The sequence below is a fragment of the Merops nubicus genome, unplaced genomic scaffold, assembly GCF_000691845.1.
Source record: "Merops nubicus isolate BGI_N331 unplaced genomic scaffold, ASM69184v1 scaffold28806, whole genome shotgun sequence".
Classification (NCBI taxonomy): Eukaryota; Metazoa; Chordata; class Aves; order Coraciiformes; family Meropidae; genus Merops; species Merops nubicus.
Window position 1 is genome coordinate 1 of NW_008614823.1, and position 16,763 is coordinate 16,763.

A 16,763-nucleotide genomic window follows, 5' to 3' on the forward strand; every position below is an offset into this window, starting at 1 on the left:
GCAGGACGCCCCCGGGCCCCCCGCCCCCCAAATCTCCATCATCCCGTAACAGCAGCGGGATGAGAAAGACGAGAAAAACCTCACACCTTGGGAACCAACAGAAAATTCATCGCCAGGCCTTTATTGCAGGGTGTGACTCATTGCTCCCAACACCTGCCCCACGCTCCTCGGCAAATACCAGCCCCAGAGGAGCGTGCCAGGTTCCTGTACAAGTTATTTTAATGCTGTGATTCACCTTGATCCCTTTGCACCATCTTTTACCAACCCCCTTGCAGGATTTCTCCTCGATTTCCTCAGGCTGTGGGTGTCGGATGGTTCGGTGCAGACGGAGCGCTGCACAATCCTCAGAGTCAGCCCTGCCTGGGCTGGAGGCAAAGGCATCTCTGCAACCAGTGAACTTCCACAGGGTCACTCTTTCATTTCTTACTGGTTTGGAAACCTACATTGTGCAGAGACATCAAAAACCAGAAGCATCCAGATGTCTGTGGTTTTAACAGAATCTTCCAGGAACGACTAGAAAGGTGACAGGTTGACAAACATTGTGTATATTTGGTCATATTTGGTTCTAAAGCCAGGGGTAGAAGCACCAGCTTCACTGGAAAACACTTTATTTCAGTATTCCAACACATGGTGGCTGTTCTCTGGCGTTTGCAGCAGTGGAGGGAGGCTCTGGGGTGCTCCAGCACTGGCAGGTTCCCGTTTCCCAACCACAGGGAAGCAACTGGCATCTTAATTGGGTTCCTTCGTCAGATCTGAAGTCGTTGGAGATTCAGCCCACTTTGCAAAAGGAGCAAAACCAGCACGGAAACAAACATTGCTATTAAAACATATGGTAGGAAGGGAAGGCTCAAACTGAGCAATAACAGCAAAGGTTTCTGCTCTGTGCTCACAGGAACTGAGCTGCCCGAGCAGAGAAAGAGGAATAACATCTACACTTGAGCTGGGACTTCCCACGGGCCCTGACTCGCCTGTAGAAGTTCCTCCCCCTCAAAGCTTATAAATGGGGCACGTGTCCAAGATCTCATAGGTTTATCAATTAAAGGAGAATTTCCCTAAGCCCTGTTTTTCCTCCCCAAAAGCACCATATGTACCAGTTCCTCACAGCTGAGAGGAGCTGTTAGCAGCACTGCCTGTTCTCTGCAGCTCCCAGCAGAGAGGCCACACTGGTCCCTTCTCCTCTGGGGCCATGTGGAGGGTCCAGCACAGGAACCACCCTCTGCCCAAGTGCTCTCCAGGAGAGCAATGGCACAGGGTGAGGAAGGGAAGATGTGCACACTGAGATTGTTTTTCTTGGCTCTGTTTGTGACAGATGCTCTCATACAAATTTAAAAACTCATTCTGTACAAAAAGAATCATCTGCTTTTAACAGCCCAAGAGGGAATCCAGCTGTGCTTTTAAGCCCAGCTTAACCAATGCAGAATTTTTCAGAGGGCCACATCAAGGTAATGCCTTAGCTTCACTGAAAGCACAGAAGTTTATGTTAAGTGTGAAAACACCACAAGTAAGTTAGAAAATAAAGCTTGTAGCCCTTTGCTTTATTTAATAATAAAGAGCAGCTTGATCCTGGGGTAAGGAGTGGACAGGTTAAGACAAACTCCTTCCAGGAAAAGCTGCTGGGGACAGCTCTGCAGTATCACCTGGAGTGTTCTTCCTGCAAGCTCAGTTTCACACCCCTGTTGCTGTCCAAGACACTCTGAAGGGTGAGACCTCACTGAGTAAGAGTAAAGGCCAGGGCTGGACCAGCTCTGAGGGAGGCCAGCCTGAGTATTTGCCCCAAAGGGCAGGACTAGAGGTTGAAGCAGCCATGGCCACGCAGAGCCAGGGCTGGAGATGGGGCTGTGGGGGCCCAGAGCAGTGGGAGGACGTTGCCACAGCCACGTTTCTCTTGAAAAGAGCAGTATTGTTGGGAAATGCTTCCAGAGAGGAGACGTGACTGGTGCTGTACATCACACTGCACTGTACCATGCACAGGGGGGGCCTTTATCTTCTTTGTGGTCTTTACTAAAATCCTACAAATAATACAATGTGGATTAGTCCTTTGGGGAAATGGGGAGATGAAAGATCTCTGGTGCTTGTTAGCTCACAGCCAGCAGAACCCCCCTCCAGTGGCTACGTGTCGGTGTGAAAGGGAAGGTTACTGAAGTGACTCAGACTTCAGCACTCAAAGGAATTTCTACCCCTCACAGATTTCAGCTCCTCCTGGATCACCCCCGGAACGTCTGGCTAATTAGAGCATCTTTGAGAGGCACATCCGATGCCAAAGGCTATTTTGGGATCTCAAATTAGCTTCTGCAGCCTCTAGGGCTAAAATCTGAACGTAGTAATGCGATGAGAGGGAGGAAGAAGACGTTTGATGCAGGGCATGTTTTCAAAATGCTTTTGGCAGAGACAGTTATTTTCCATGTATTAAGATGTACATTCCTCCAAAACATTAAAATCTTTCACATAAACATGCAAGGAATGCAATGCACGAGCTGTATTACTCCAAAGGGCAGGGTCACAAGATCCACTTCTACGGGTAAAAAACTGCATCATAATAGATGATCTCTAGCAAATCTTTTCCACTTGATATAAAAGCTGTGCCTATTAGGAAAGAAATGGGAAAGATTGGTACAACGCCACCGAAATTGATGTTCCAATTACACTGTAAATGAAGATGCATCCCATAAACAGGCCACAAATCCAGACACGTTATGATTTTCCCCTAGCTGAACACTACAGATCCAATTTTCAAGTTAAAGAATTGAAGGTAATCTCCCTCTGTTGCAGCATTTTCACATATTACTGCTAATACTCCCAAGATAAGAAGCTCGTTCAGTAGCTTTACAGTTCCCTATAAAATAAGACTTATGTCCTTCCATGTCCTATGCCCAGGGCTTTTCACCGTTTTCTTTGAAGCCATTAGACTTCTTCAGCATTTCTTTCTTTGTTCTTTTATTTATGGAGCTCAGATTTTCAGTGATGTAAAGGTTTGAGAGAGAGAGAGAGTGATTAACTGTGCCCAAAGGAAACACTTATGGCTGGTGCCTTCAGGCCTGGGGGGAGATGTGTCCTTGCTGTGTAAGCAGGTCACTCCATGGGTGTGTGAGCATCTCCCCAGCCAAGGTACCACTCAGTTCACAAGCTCTTGCATGCATTTATTAAGGCATTTATTGGACAATGTGCAAGTCAGCAGGGTCTGAGCAGCCTCCAGAGGGAGCCCAGCCACCGTGGGTGCTGACCTGCAGCAGCACCTGAAGGTGCTGGGGGGTCCATCACCCCTCCCCAGGGCTCAGGGTGCAGTCCTGCAGGGCTCTGAGCAGCACAGGTCCCAGCCAGGCCTGCAGGACCCCTGCCTGAGCTGCCTCTGGTGATGCCATCAGACTAAATGCCATTCAAAACCAAAAGCAGACAGATGATGTCTCACAGCCTGTCGATGGGGGTGTGGAAGGGGTGGATCTAGCAAGGTCTAGTTGGGCAGCATCTGGTCTAAAATCTGTTTCTGTAATTTTAATGCATGATGCCCATAGAAGCTGTGGATGCTCCATCACTGGAGGTGTTCAGGGCCAGGCTGGATGGAACTTTGTGCAATCTGGTCTAGTGGGAGGTGTCTGTGCTCATGGAAGGGAGGGTGGAACGAGATCTTTATGGCCCCTTCCAACCCAAATCAGATTCTATGACTTATACAGGAATTCCTACTGAGCTGTTCCTTGAGCTGCTCTGTTTCTAGAACATGGGGCAGTAACAGCTTCAATGCTGCCCTGCTGCTGAGAGCACTCTCATGAAGACCAGTACCTCAGGTAGGAACCAGCTCCAACACACAGACCTTGCAGCACTTCCCTCTCCTTAAATCCACCTAAATTTCCTTCTCCACAGGATTTCAGTGGGAGAGCTCAACAGTTACACACTGAAGCCTCCTCCACACCACAACCTCTGCGAGAGCATCCGTCACACAACGGGTCTTTCACAAGAGCAATTTATTTGTGGGTCTATAAAGAATGGCTTCAATTTCACAGCTCAGATGGTGCCACCCCCACCTCCCACAGGGAGCACGGCAGCAGCTTCCAACCAGTGGCAAAAATACACACAAAAAAACCCACCCCACTTACCCACTTCACGTTGGCCCTGCTCATCTTCACCCAAGCGATTCACAGCCACGTACTCTTGACTCCTGCAAATTGAAGACATTTGTGAGTCTCCTTCACGTGAGCACAGATCAACAGAAAAAAAAAAGATCCCTGCATGCAATTACACAGGAAGGAAAACATGCAACTTAAGCTGAGCTTTGAATATTTCACAGTAAATATCAATACTAGGGTCTAAAAAGGGCCATCAGTTTACATTTTTAAACGACTGAGCAGAATTTTCCTTCTTTCTTTTTGGCAGCAGCAGGACTAGCTATATCCGTTGTCATTTTACATCTCTTGATATTTAAGCTTGCAGATTCCTTTTTGCCCACATTACATTACAGTGCACTTTCAAAGGGCATATGATTAAAAAAAAAAAAGTTATGGCTAATTTATGCAGAACCATGTGGTGGTCGTGTTGGTTTTTTTTTTCCTCTTTTTAAAATGTTTATTTTAAACAGGTTTTTTTTTTTGCAGATTTTTTTTTTTTACATTAAAATTAACATCTGAAGAATTCTTTCAATCAAGTTTATGCAAGTTGCCAGTCACGGTTTATGGAAAAGAGAAATGTGCTATTAAAATCAGACATTTAGGTTACCTTTGGGTTTTGCGATGCATGTTAGCTTTACACATCCTGATTCTCCTGCGATAATTTTCCTTTAAAAGGGGGGTATAGGGTGATCTTTTCATCAAGCAAGACATTATGCCCTGAAAGCTGACTCCAAACCATCGTTGAAAATTCAGTTATTTACAATTTAATAACAGTCTACAAATAACAAGCTTTTTGTTTTAAAAGTATTCCCCTCGGTCATGCACTGCTGTGAGCAGCTTGGTTCCTAACGCTCCATTTTTCACCCCCGAGCAGTTTCATTCTCTCCCCCTTGGAATGCCAGATTTGGGATACACAAACCATTTTTCATGTCTAAGCAGCAGTTTAAACTATTATAGAGCTATCGATACATGCACACCCTCTCAGAAGGATATGAGGAGCAACTGCAGCACCCTCCTCAAACAAAAGAGAGACATTTTTAAAGTGGCTTTCCAAGTCAAGAAGGAAAGGCATCGTCTTAGCCAAGGGGGTTAGGGGTGTTTACAGACAGCAAACTTCCTTCTCCTCCTGGTGGCAGCTGAGCCTTGGGTTTTTCAGCATTCATTTTGTCACGCTAGGCTTAAATCAGCCATTTCAGACTCAAGCTGGAGTCTGGAATTCTCTGTGAGGCCACCTGAAATCCGAATCGATAATTCAGCAAAGAACCGTAACCACTTTACAGCAGACTCAAGTCAGATTTCTGCCACAGGCCAGGACTGAATTCCTTCCAACAACTTCCAGGGGGTGAAAAACAAGTTTTCTTTCTCTCTTTTTTTCTTTTTTTTTTAAAAAAAAAAATTAAGCTCCTTCAATGAGCTTGATCCACTTTTTGTGAGAATTACAAAAAACACCATTTTTTAGAATGCCTCCAGGTTTTAAAAAGACAATTAGCTTTAGCATTAATTTAAATTTATTTGAAAAAAAAAAAATAGCTATTTTACTGCTCAACAAAAAAAAAAATAAAATGACAATTCATCACATTTACTTTGATTAAAAAAGGACTAAACTTTATTGACAAACTGCGGCAGACATTTTGACAAGTTTTAGCTACCTATTTAGGCAGACTTACACATGTAGCATTTAATCTTCAAGAACAGAGTGGGAGGACAGTGTACAAATCCAATTAGGACTTTATCCTATGCACAAAGTGAAATTTGTTTTCCTCAGTTTTTCAGCTGCAGTGTCCCTTTTTATGCAAAGCTAGTGTTGAGATACACTTGAACAAGTCAATGGGATTGCTAATATTGACAATTTGGTCAGTTTTTAACTTGCACTGTTATTATCTGCCCCAAGCACTATAAAAATGAGAAGGCTGTAATTTAACAGAGTTCAGACCTACTCACAGAATACTCTGTTTGCTGATATCAAACAGTGGGCAATTAAAGCCACGCTTTCATTTGTTTTTCCCTTAAAAGTTCTTCATACAGAACCAAACTAAGAACCCCTTTTACACTGGAAAAATCTGCTTCCCAAGCATCTCTCAACACCGCATGTTCGGGGCTAGATTTCAAAACCCACATAAGAAAAGTCAATTTTTACAAACCTAATTTTTCTTTTTTCTTTTTTTTTTTTTTTTTAAAGTCAATTACCTTTAAAAAAAAATGCTATTTAATTTGTTTGAGGATCCTTCGTATTAAAATTTAAACTTAAGATTCACCAGCCATCTGCTTTTAAGGAAAGTTTGACATCTGAGGTTACTTTTAAACGGTGGCAGCTACTACCGTTACATTATGATTTTAATTCTTAAAAAACAGCCCTGAATTTTGAAATGTAGCCTACTTTGGGATTCTGCAACTACAACTTTTATGGGTTCCTTAAAACCAAACTTAAAAAGTTACCAAAAAACTTTAAATTTCAGAACTGCTAAGCAAAGCATTTCACTTTTGAAACTAACATTTTTAACTCGACTTTTTTTTTGTTTTTTTTTTTCTCTATTAAAAAAGGTACAAGTTGTTTTTATCTAAACAACAAAGAAAGAAAAGCCATCTACACACTGGAAAAAAAAAAAAGTTAAAGTCGGTCCTCTAAATCTATTTAACTCATTTTAAAATACTACGTACAGAAGCCAGAATGCAGGGTGAGGATGGAGTGGGAGAAAAAGGGCCACGAAGAAAAACAGTTAGACAATTACTTGTCTGGTGTGGGTAAAGCAACGGGAATCCCGGGAGATACAAGAATCAGTAACAACTGTTTGCTCATAACTGATATTTTTCCCTCATGTTTGTTTTTTAATAACGTCCGTATGGGTGCTCTCTGTAGGCCCCCTTCACTGGCCTGGCCGGAGGGGCCTTCAGGGAGGGCCTGGTTCCATTCCAGTCATCTTGCCCTGTGGAAAAGAGAGGGACACGTCAGGCTGCGGGAGGGCTGATAGTGGGGGTGCTGCCTGGCTGGACTCCCCCCCCCCAGAGTCAGGGCATCTTCAACAGCGCTTCCACCCCAAAAAAAAGTCTTCAAAATGCCCCACAGTCCATCAAAACCTTGTCTGCAGCGCTTCAGCAAGATGTTACAGAGGAAAAGCTGCTCGGGTGGGATCCCCGGGAAGCTCCATGCACCCACTGGGACAACTCTCCTAGAAGCAACTCATCTCTGCTTGGCCCTGGCCAAGCTCACAGCCTCCAGGGCCCCCAGCAGCACCCCCAACCCTGGGGTCTGGTGGGGGGCACAGCTACAGGCAGCTCTTCTCTCCCCCCCAGACAACACAGGAGGCAGCTCCCGGGTACGTGTGAAATGCCGAGGTCCTGACACTGCTGCAGGATGGCAGCGTGCCCGGCTGAACCTGCAGCCACCAGCCTGCTTTCTGTGACCTGCTGCTCCCTCCCCTCCAGGAACCAGCAATATTTACCCCCACAGCTCCTACAGCATCTGCTCAGCTCTTTGGAGCACACGCCACTTGCTGGTGGGACCAAGCACTCGATGGCACAGGCCAAACCCTGCTGCCACACACAAACACCCAAGCCAAGGAAGTTTGCATGTCCCCACACTCCCTGAGCTAGCTCAAGCCTCAAGTGCCCAAGCTCAGCTTTCACTGTAGCTTGTCCTTGCACGCCTGCCATCCTCTCCAAGGTCCCCAGTTGAGGAAAGCAAGTAGCCAATGCCTGGAAGACAGCCGAGCCTGTTCCTACCACCGTGGAGCACGTTCCCATTTTCTCAAAACTGTCTCCAGCCTGGCTCGACAATTTATTTCTCTAATTCTGTTTTCATGAAAGCAGAGACCAAAGGAAATTACTGTGGATAAACAGATTAGCTGCGGCAACTTCATGCCAAGTATACAATGAGCATTTTGGCCTTCAGATCCCAGACACCACCACTGCTCCCCTACCAAGCAGGAGGCACAAAAGCCTCTTTGTGCTGCGTGACTAACGCAGGCAACAACCCAAGCCACTGAAGGCAGGAAAGACAGCCAGTGTTCCTGACAGCAGCTGTCTCCTCAAACACATCTTGGACTGGAAAAGCACCCCTGGTTAGGCACCTGAATTGGAATTTCTCACAAGTTAAGCCTAGAGCAGGGATCAGCTCAAGGCCAGCAGAGGAGACAGACAGAAGAACGACTCCACCTCCCCAGCACCACGGGATTCCCAGTTCCTGGGGATCCCAGAAAGCCCCCCAGCTCCTCACAACCAGCACTCACACACCCCTTCAGGCACTGATGCTCTGCTTAGGGGCTGTTCTCAACACAGCCTATTTCCACGCCGTGCAGCAGCTGGCTCTATAGCTTTCAGAACTGTTTATAGTTCAGCTTGTTTACAGAGAGAGGAAAATGGATCTTAGTCACTGCCACATGCAGATGCCATTCGTAAGCCTGGATATATGAACTAGCTTGAAAAAAGAACCCTGCAGTCACCCAATCCTTTATTGCCAGCACCTCAGATGTGAGGCCTATTGTTTTCCACGGCTGGTGGTTTACACAGTTGTGGTTAAACTGGTCTCCTACACCCCTCAGTCTAGCCTAAGTTGATAGCTTTATGTAATTCAAATTAGCTGAACTTCATAGACTACTCACACAAGTCATATTGACCAAAATTGCTCCACCGAGTCAAATGGAGGCATGACATTTAAATCCACTTTTTAAGCAAATGTGCAGTGTGGAGTCAGTCTCAGCTAGTGGGTTTTTGAGGATAAGGAAGCAGATGGAACCATGCACCAGCTCAACAAAATATAATCGGTGAAAACCAGACTGCAGCAAAAGTAGCACTGTGGGTGGAAATTCAGAGCTCTTAAAAATATTCTAAAGCTAAAAGGAAGCGAAAAAGATATTTCTATAGTTAAAAAATGGAATGTGAAAAGTGTCACCTTTGAGGCAGTCAAGGTGGAGAAGAACCTAAAACCCACAAAATGCCTTCGGTTGTTCAAACCTGGACAGTCTGTAGGGTGTAAATATTCTACCAGGGAAACGACTTGAGGTTCTCCTCAGTCAGATTTCACTTGGTGTGGAGTGGTGCTGGAAAACATCTGGTCAGCCTCAAGCAATTCCCAACCATGTGCAGCCCCTTCCCTGTCAACAGAACAGTATTCCCAGACATACCATAAGCTTCATAGGTTTCCTGTGCTTCCCCGTGTCCATAATCATAGTATTCTGTGTCCCTGGAAGAGTAATTATGTTGGTTACATACAGTGCTGAAATCATATTCCTGAACTGACACAACTTGCACAAACACTTGAGGAGCAAAGCTGCCCAACATCACTCCTGGCTGAGGGGTGTCTGGTCACTGCTTCTATAAAACTGTCAAGGACACTGGGTTAAAAGTTATTTCCCAGGCAGATTCCAGCAGAATAGGGCACTGTTCCTACAGCTCAACCTCAGAAATGAGCATTTCCATTCCCTTAACAGAAAAAAAAAGGAAAAAAAAAGATCATGCATAATTTCCTCAGTGACAGATAGAGACAAACTCACCCTTGGCCCTGGCTGTAGTAGCCTTCATAGCCCTCATAGCTCTGGTCTGCGTATGCATCATCATAACCCTGAAACATGATGACAGAAAAAGCATTAATGGAAGGATGAAAGGTTAATGCCTGGCCAAGAGTGATGACAAAACTCAATCTGGGCTACAGCAGCTTTCAGAGCAGCCTGTGAATCCTTCCCTGCCATGGAGACGTAAGACACAGGTAGCCAAAATCTGCTTGTGTCCTGTGCTGTGGGAGGGAAGAGCCACACTAATACTTACAAGGCATTTGAAAGCCATTTGCAAGCCCAAGGCTGCACTTGGGTCTGTGGTACAAATCCACGTGCTGGGAGGCCTGTGTTACCCAAACCACAGATTTACAGGAGGACAAAACCCAACCTATTAACTTTCAGCAGAAAAACTGAGAAGTTAGGAGAGGAGAAACAAACCTTCAAATCAATATTCAAATGATTCCCCAAAATACTTCTGTGTGCACCAAACCCAGTTGCCTCCTTTTTCCTTTAGAATACCAAGAGCTCAGATGCTGAGATGAGCTTGGCAGGAGGGTGGTGCTTAGTTAGAGAACTTGAAACATCATATTCATTCATGTATTTACTTAAGGATTTTAGGGACAGGAAGAAACCTTCGGTAGTATTTTTTTCTTAATGAATTCTCTTCCAGAAAGAGAATGTGATGTGAACTACATCAATTTTGGTGATGTAGTTTTCCTACCGTGCACTGATCATTATGGCAAACTTCAGTGCTGGAGGCACATTTCATTTTTCTAGAAACCACTTCTTATTTAGGACACTAGCAGATCCCTCCTTTGAGGAGAGAAGAGACAGAGCACGTCACCCAGCACTGTACTAGTGGCTGGCGGCCACTTCTCCAGAGCACTCTTCCTGCTGTTAGCCTTTATTTCAATCACCTAACGCATGGTCAGTCAGCTGGAATGAACAAAACAGAGACACAGAGTTACTCACATATTCCTCATAGGTTTCTGGAGCGGGAGGAGGAGGAAGAGGTATCCTCTGAATGCCGGCTGCACGCGCTCGGGGGGCGGGAGCGCCTCGGACCGCCGGGGGAGGAGGGACCCCACGGGCTACAGCAGCTCCCCTGCCCATGGCACCCCGCACTGGGGCTCCTCGCACGAGGGCCCCCCGAGGAGGAGGAGGAGGAGGAGGAGGAGGACCGACCCCACGCCCCCTGGAAAGGAGAGAAGGAGGATTGGCAACAGCTACGGCGGTGGCGATACAGTCGCGTTGTGGGATTTCCACAAACCTCTTCTGGGCTGAGAGCTCTACAGCATTGGATGTTGCACAAAGAAAGAAATCTGATGCAGAATTTTGGCTGAGTCATTTTTGGAAACAATCTCTGGTTGTTACGTAGTCATTTTAAGCAATCACTAACCTGTAGTCTGGAAGTCCAGGCTTCCAGGACTCTAAAGATAACAATGAGATGACCAGGGACAGTTCTGGGCTAAACACTCAGAAGCAAAGACTTTCCCTCATGAAACAGGTAGTGAAGTAAGTACTACAGTAAGAGTTTTATCACCAATTTACCCAATGCCTTGAGAGCAATGGCAGAATAATGCCAGCCTATAACTTTCAAGGCAAGGTCAGTTTAAACTGAACATGTTTATTCTGCTGAAGACTGCAGAAGCAAACACGATACTTCCATCTACACATTATACTGTCAGCCAGTTCTTGTAAGGTTATTTTATGAAGTGACTCACTTCAGACATCAAAAATCACACAAAAGACACTCACTGAGCCAGATTACACCTCAAAAACACAAAAAACACTGGATGCCAGCTTGCTAAAAGCACTGCCACGCAAGGCTAGGAAGCCATGGCCAGAAGCTAAGGTCAAAGCCACCAACTGATGTGTGAGAATAAGCAGCTTAACTTCATCTGGCAGAACAACTCTGAGCAAGATGCAGCATTTCCAGGTCTGGGCTTTTGGGGAAGATACCTTGGGACGGGTGGAGGTGGTGGTGGAGCTGCTCCCCTTCCCCTCCCCGGGACTCCTCGGCCACGCGTTGGATCCGGTACACCGTTCAGATAGGAGAGCTCCAAGAACTGCTCCTGACAGATATCATCCATCATATCCTAAAGAGGGGAAATAGTCAACTCCAGAGAACAGCTAACCAGCTAACTCTGTGCTCCAGGGTATCACAGGCTGGAATAAAAATAACCTGAGAGCTCTAAGTTGAAATCCACTGGTTATTTTTCCTGGGCTTTGCTCGGGAGGGCAGCAGTGCCCGGCTGCCAGCCTGCCCCAAACCCACCAAGGAGGACACACCACCTGCATGTCTGGGAGCTACAGCTGCTCCCTGAGAAGAGGACCTTGCTCAAAGGGCTTCTGGAGGTATCTGATGTTCAGCATCCCCAGGGAGTCACTGAGATTTATTTGCAAAGGTTGGTGAGTTCAGAGGTGACCTCAGGCAAGCTGTGTTTCACCTCAAGCACCTTACAGCTCCCACTGAAAGGTGAGTGGCTGGCAGTGAGCCCACAGAAGACAATGGAACAGGATAGTTCTGACTCAACACCCATTTCCAAATCCAGGCTGTCTCTTCAAACTCTCAGGCACAGAGTTATCAGACTGGCTCCAGGAGTTTCTACCACCTCAGGGGATCTGGCTTCAGGAATTAGCACAGATCTCTGGCGACCTCACAGAAACCATCGTACCCCATCCCTCCCCTCAACACACAGGCAGGCTGGGCCTCGAGCTGAGGATCTTCAGGATGCCATGGCAACACCACAAAGCAAGGAGACTCCCACCAGCTGTGTCTTCACAGCACTGCTGGCTTCCATAGTGACTTCTCTGCCAACTGTCACAAGTTTAACACGTTCTTTGAAGGCAGTGATAGAGAAGACAATTTAAATAGGAAGGCTGCATGCTTGCTTTAGCAAGCTGAGGTTCTGTACATCCCAGGGGCTCCTTGAAGATGACCTCTTTCCTTCAAAGACACTTCACAGCTCTCTCTCCTCCTCTCTGTGTCAGACTCCCAGAAATCACACAGCACCCACACACTTTTCCACGCTTCCCTAATACCGACGGCTCTCAGGTTCCACCTGCCCCTGGTATTTCAGGCAGAACATCTGAGCTTCCAGTCTCAGCTGGGGAAGATGGTGCCAGGGTATATTCAACCTGCCAGGTCTATTTCCCATTTTGTTTTTCTTCTCCTAATTCAGCAACACTATTGTTACAATAACATTCAGAAGACTCCAAGTTCTGCAGTTCTCGCCCCCAAAACTCCAGCAGGCACAAAACCAACATCAAGTTGACCATCAAGGTCTTGTTAAGAGTCACCAGTAAAAGACATCCACGAGGAGGTGTCGTGGATATAAATGCTTGATGAGCACAGAGCTTCCTTCACATCATCCACATTTAAAGCAACAGAAACAGTGATGTGACAGATGTGTCTCAGACTAGCTACAACACTGAATTCAACTCCAGAGCTGCCTGAGCTGTCGCCCTCCTCATCCTCACACCACTTTTAGAGCAGAGAAACATCTCTGCTCTTACAGATTCAGATCCAACCCATGAAATTTTCTAGCTAGACTTCTATACTGCAGCTCCAAGTCAGAGGAACCCATCCAAGAAGTCTTGTCCATGCCAGGTCTGGCTGATCTTCTCCTCTTGCTAAAACTGACACATGGACGGAGCTAGACAACCCACCCACGCCAGTGTCCACAGATAGCCCTGGGAGAGAAACACCCACTCTAAGTGCTCTACACAGTGCTCTGTAAGTGTAGGTCTTTCTAATTATAGTTAGGGGAACAACACACACCTTCTGGCAACATTAATGTGGTCACCTGAAGCTGCCAGACACACATTTAATACTCCAGGCTTCCTCAGCTACACCGACGCCTGCAGCACGAGCTTTACACTGTGCAAATCTTAGCCCTCTACCTCCTTCAAAAAGAAAAGAACATGAGAGCACCTACTGGAACCAGGAATTTCTTGACTTCTTCCATAGCATGAGCCATCAGAGCATACGCTTCACAAGGGGGTCCAAAAACTTCAATGAAGACATGCAAATCCATATTTAGATGAGCATATTTAGGATCTCCCCCTTTACGCAGTTCTTCCTCCTGAAGCAAAGCAGATTAGAGATTCTAAAAACCAAGTCAGATGCAGAGAAAATTCTTTTCTCTGTTTGTCTACACCTTAACAGCAAATGTCTGTAAAAGGATTTTGGCCACGCCTCGACACAGATCATGGTGACACACACATGGCTGCACAGTGTTATAAAAAGCCACATGCAATCTGCACCTTCCATCTTTTCAGGTAACTGGTGTTTTTGAGAATGCATTAATGCCAGACATTTTTTTCCCCCTGAAGATTCAGCATATGCAAGCAGTGTTCTTCCTCTTCTACAGCACCATTCTGCCCGAGGTGCTGTTCACCACCTAGTGAAGCCTAATGCCTCAACCTGCTTCTTCTAACTCTGCTGTGAGATACCTGCATTACTCAGATGGCTTTAAGAAGCTATAAATAAGTTAGAAGGGTAAAAGCTCTTCATGCTACTAAAGTGAAAAGCTGAATTAAGTTACAGCTCTGTTGACCATTAGCTCTGATTTGGGAGTAAGCAGAAAGAAAAACAACTCTTTTTTCTGCTCAAAAAAACCCTCCTGGCACTTTGTGATTCACTAAAGATTACCAGGAACACACTGCTCCAACATCTTCAGTGAACCATGAGAATTTAAGGATTTCAGGGGGAAGAGCTGGAAAAAAACCCTTTTTTTTTTGAGGGCAGACATATTCCCTTAGCAAATGACTTCTCACAGCATAGCTGGAATGAATTATTTTTTAATAAACTTTGTACTTCACCTTCATATAAACTCTCTCTGCATCCAAGGGAACAGGATATCAAAAGATGGCTGGTCTCTAAGTCATGCTCCTAAAGAAAACATGCACCACGCTGCTGCCCCTCTCAAGATTATTCCTGAGGTGCACAGAATTTAGGAAGGGTGATTTCCTGCTGCCTTAGCTTTTGGATGGTAATGGTTTAATCTCTTATAAAATGCTCTGAGAACCTTGTTGAGTTTGCACTTCTCACAGCAGCATGAAAGGCATTCAGGTACCTTCTCAGGGGTGATGCCCTCACCTTTGCTTTATCTCGCATCGAACCCTTGCCAAGCACAGATATCTTGGCACCAGTCTCTTCCTGAAGTCTCTTGATGGTGTTGCCTTGAGGTCCCAAAATCTTTCCAACAAAGTTGAACTGTAAATGAAGAAAAAAAGAAAGAAAAAAATTAGGTCCAGAGCTCAGCAGCCTCAAAAAAAAACTTTTCTGAATGTTACGCTGGCTGACAAAAAATTTTAGCCACGATGTTTTCTCTTTACCTCACCAAAATATTGGCAAAAAAAAAGCACAGAAAACAATTCCAGAATATTCTTTAATTAAAAAATGCTCCACCAGAAAATCTAGCTAAATTAACTCACATAAAGCATTTAATTCTAACATCTACTCTCCAGTAGTTTTACAGGCCCCAAGTCTTAAGAGTTAAATGAGTTCTTAACTGTAAAACACAAAGCTTGACATATGCAAGTGTCTATTCTAGTAATAAAAGATCACAGCTCTGCATCACCATTTAGCTTTATCCCAAGACATTCTAGAAATGTAATATATTAGAAATAAGATCCTGAAAGCTTGCACAGGAAAAATTCCACAGCGATAATGGAATGGTGTAACTCCTGATGTCACTTTGACAGCTGCTATCTCTAAAAGTCAGCCATAAAACCCACAGAAAACAAGCAAATCACAGAGATTCAGTAAGCTGTTTGCTGGCCCTCACCTTGGGGTACTGTTTGACAGGTATCAGAACTCGTTCTTTCAGTTTCATATTCTTGTGGGAAAATAAATCCAGGTAGTTCTCTTCCTCATCCTTCTTTGTGGTTTCACCCTTCTGAATTTTTTCAATTTCTAAACAAGATAAAAACAGGGCTGCTTATATTCCTCAAACAGGCATCATTTTTTTCCGAGTTGGAATTATGACAGGACACACCACCCTCATTCTCTGGGAATATGTGAACACTCATCACTGCATGGAGGGAATCTGGATAGACCTGGTCCATGCCAGCCTGGCTTGCCTCGTCCTCCCTTCACATCTAGGGATCCCAGAAGGCAAAAAACAGGATAATGAACAAAAAGAAGAACAAACAGCAGACAACACCCTACAAATAACTTCAACAGGCAAGAGCAGGAAGCTGCAAGTACAGTTTTGCATCTCACTTCTGCTGTGCCTTCCTTTGCTGGTCCCCAGCCTGGTGTCTGCACCGCGACTGCCGTGGCCACGTGTGGGCTCCTCAACCTACAACCAAACCAGCCCCAGGCTGCACGTGCTCACCCTCTGCTGAGCAAGTTCTCATCCTTCAAGTTCTTCTCAAGTTCTCATCCTTCACGCTGAGGTGCTATTTTAAATCTGTCATTTAACTGGTGGTGCCAACGCAGACTGATGCTACGAATTCCAGTTGAAAATGTTCCTAATAAACAGGAGCCCCAACGAGTGACACACTAGAGCACAGCCTGGCTTATGAAATTCTTATAAGCTTCATTTCATTAAATTGATGCACTTTCATCACACAAGCAATCCATAACTTGGGTTTTAAGTTGTCAGCCTCAGGCACACCGTCAGAAAAGTCAGTGTCAAAAGTCCTTCACTTGATTCAGGCAATTCGTCAATGAACTTTTGTACCTCAAAACCAGATTCTGATTTTCAATTGCACATTGTGATTACAATTCCCCCTGGAAGTGGGTTGTTAAGGTAGGCTAGTTAAGAACTAGCATACAAACACCTTCTCAAATCTGGCCAGAAATTCAGCTTTTGCTGAGAGATGGCAGGAGACAGTGATCTCATAATAGACGACCCAAATGGAGATGACTGAAGATGATTTTCAAGCATTTCTAGCACAGGTTCTCACAGACATTAATGCACTTTCCTTTGTACAAGAATAACATCCAATATTTTTCACAAACCCACAGCTGCCTGGCTTTGCTTTTCAAGAGATGTCCACTCAGGAACAAGTTCTATTTAATCGCCAACACTTAGATGACAAGTTCCCCCAAATTTGGAACCAATCCCCTGTTAACACTCCCAAAGTACTGATGAATCCTTCTGCACTCTTTAGTCCAACTCAAAGCTAAAAACTGCTCACAGCATGCAAAGCCATCACAGAT

The 16,763-nt window shown here is 45.2% G+C and overlaps 1 protein-coding gene across 1 annotated transcript; it reads right to left on the minus strand.

The window, feature by feature from the left end:
- Nucleotides 1–5,686: 5,686 nt before the first annotated feature.
- Nucleotides 5,687–15,505, minus strand: KHDRBS1 (KH domain containing, RNA binding, signal transduction associated 1). Its single transcript, XM_008942364.1, has 8 exons — nucleotides 15,382–15,505; nucleotides 14,691–14,807; nucleotides 13,528–13,674; nucleotides 11,549–11,685; nucleotides 10,559–10,781; nucleotides 9,587–9,654; nucleotides 9,218–9,276; nucleotides 5,687–7,021 (listed from the first exon to the last, which is right to left on the minus strand). The coding sequence occupies exons 1-8, from the start codon at nucleotides 15,427–15,429 to the stop codon at nucleotides 6,924–6,926; spliced, it is 897 nt and encodes a 298-aa protein (XP_008940612.1). The 5' UTR covers nucleotides 15,430–15,505; the 3' UTR covers nucleotides 5,687–6,923.
- Between the last annotated feature and the right edge of the window lie 1,258 nt (nucleotides 15,506–16,763).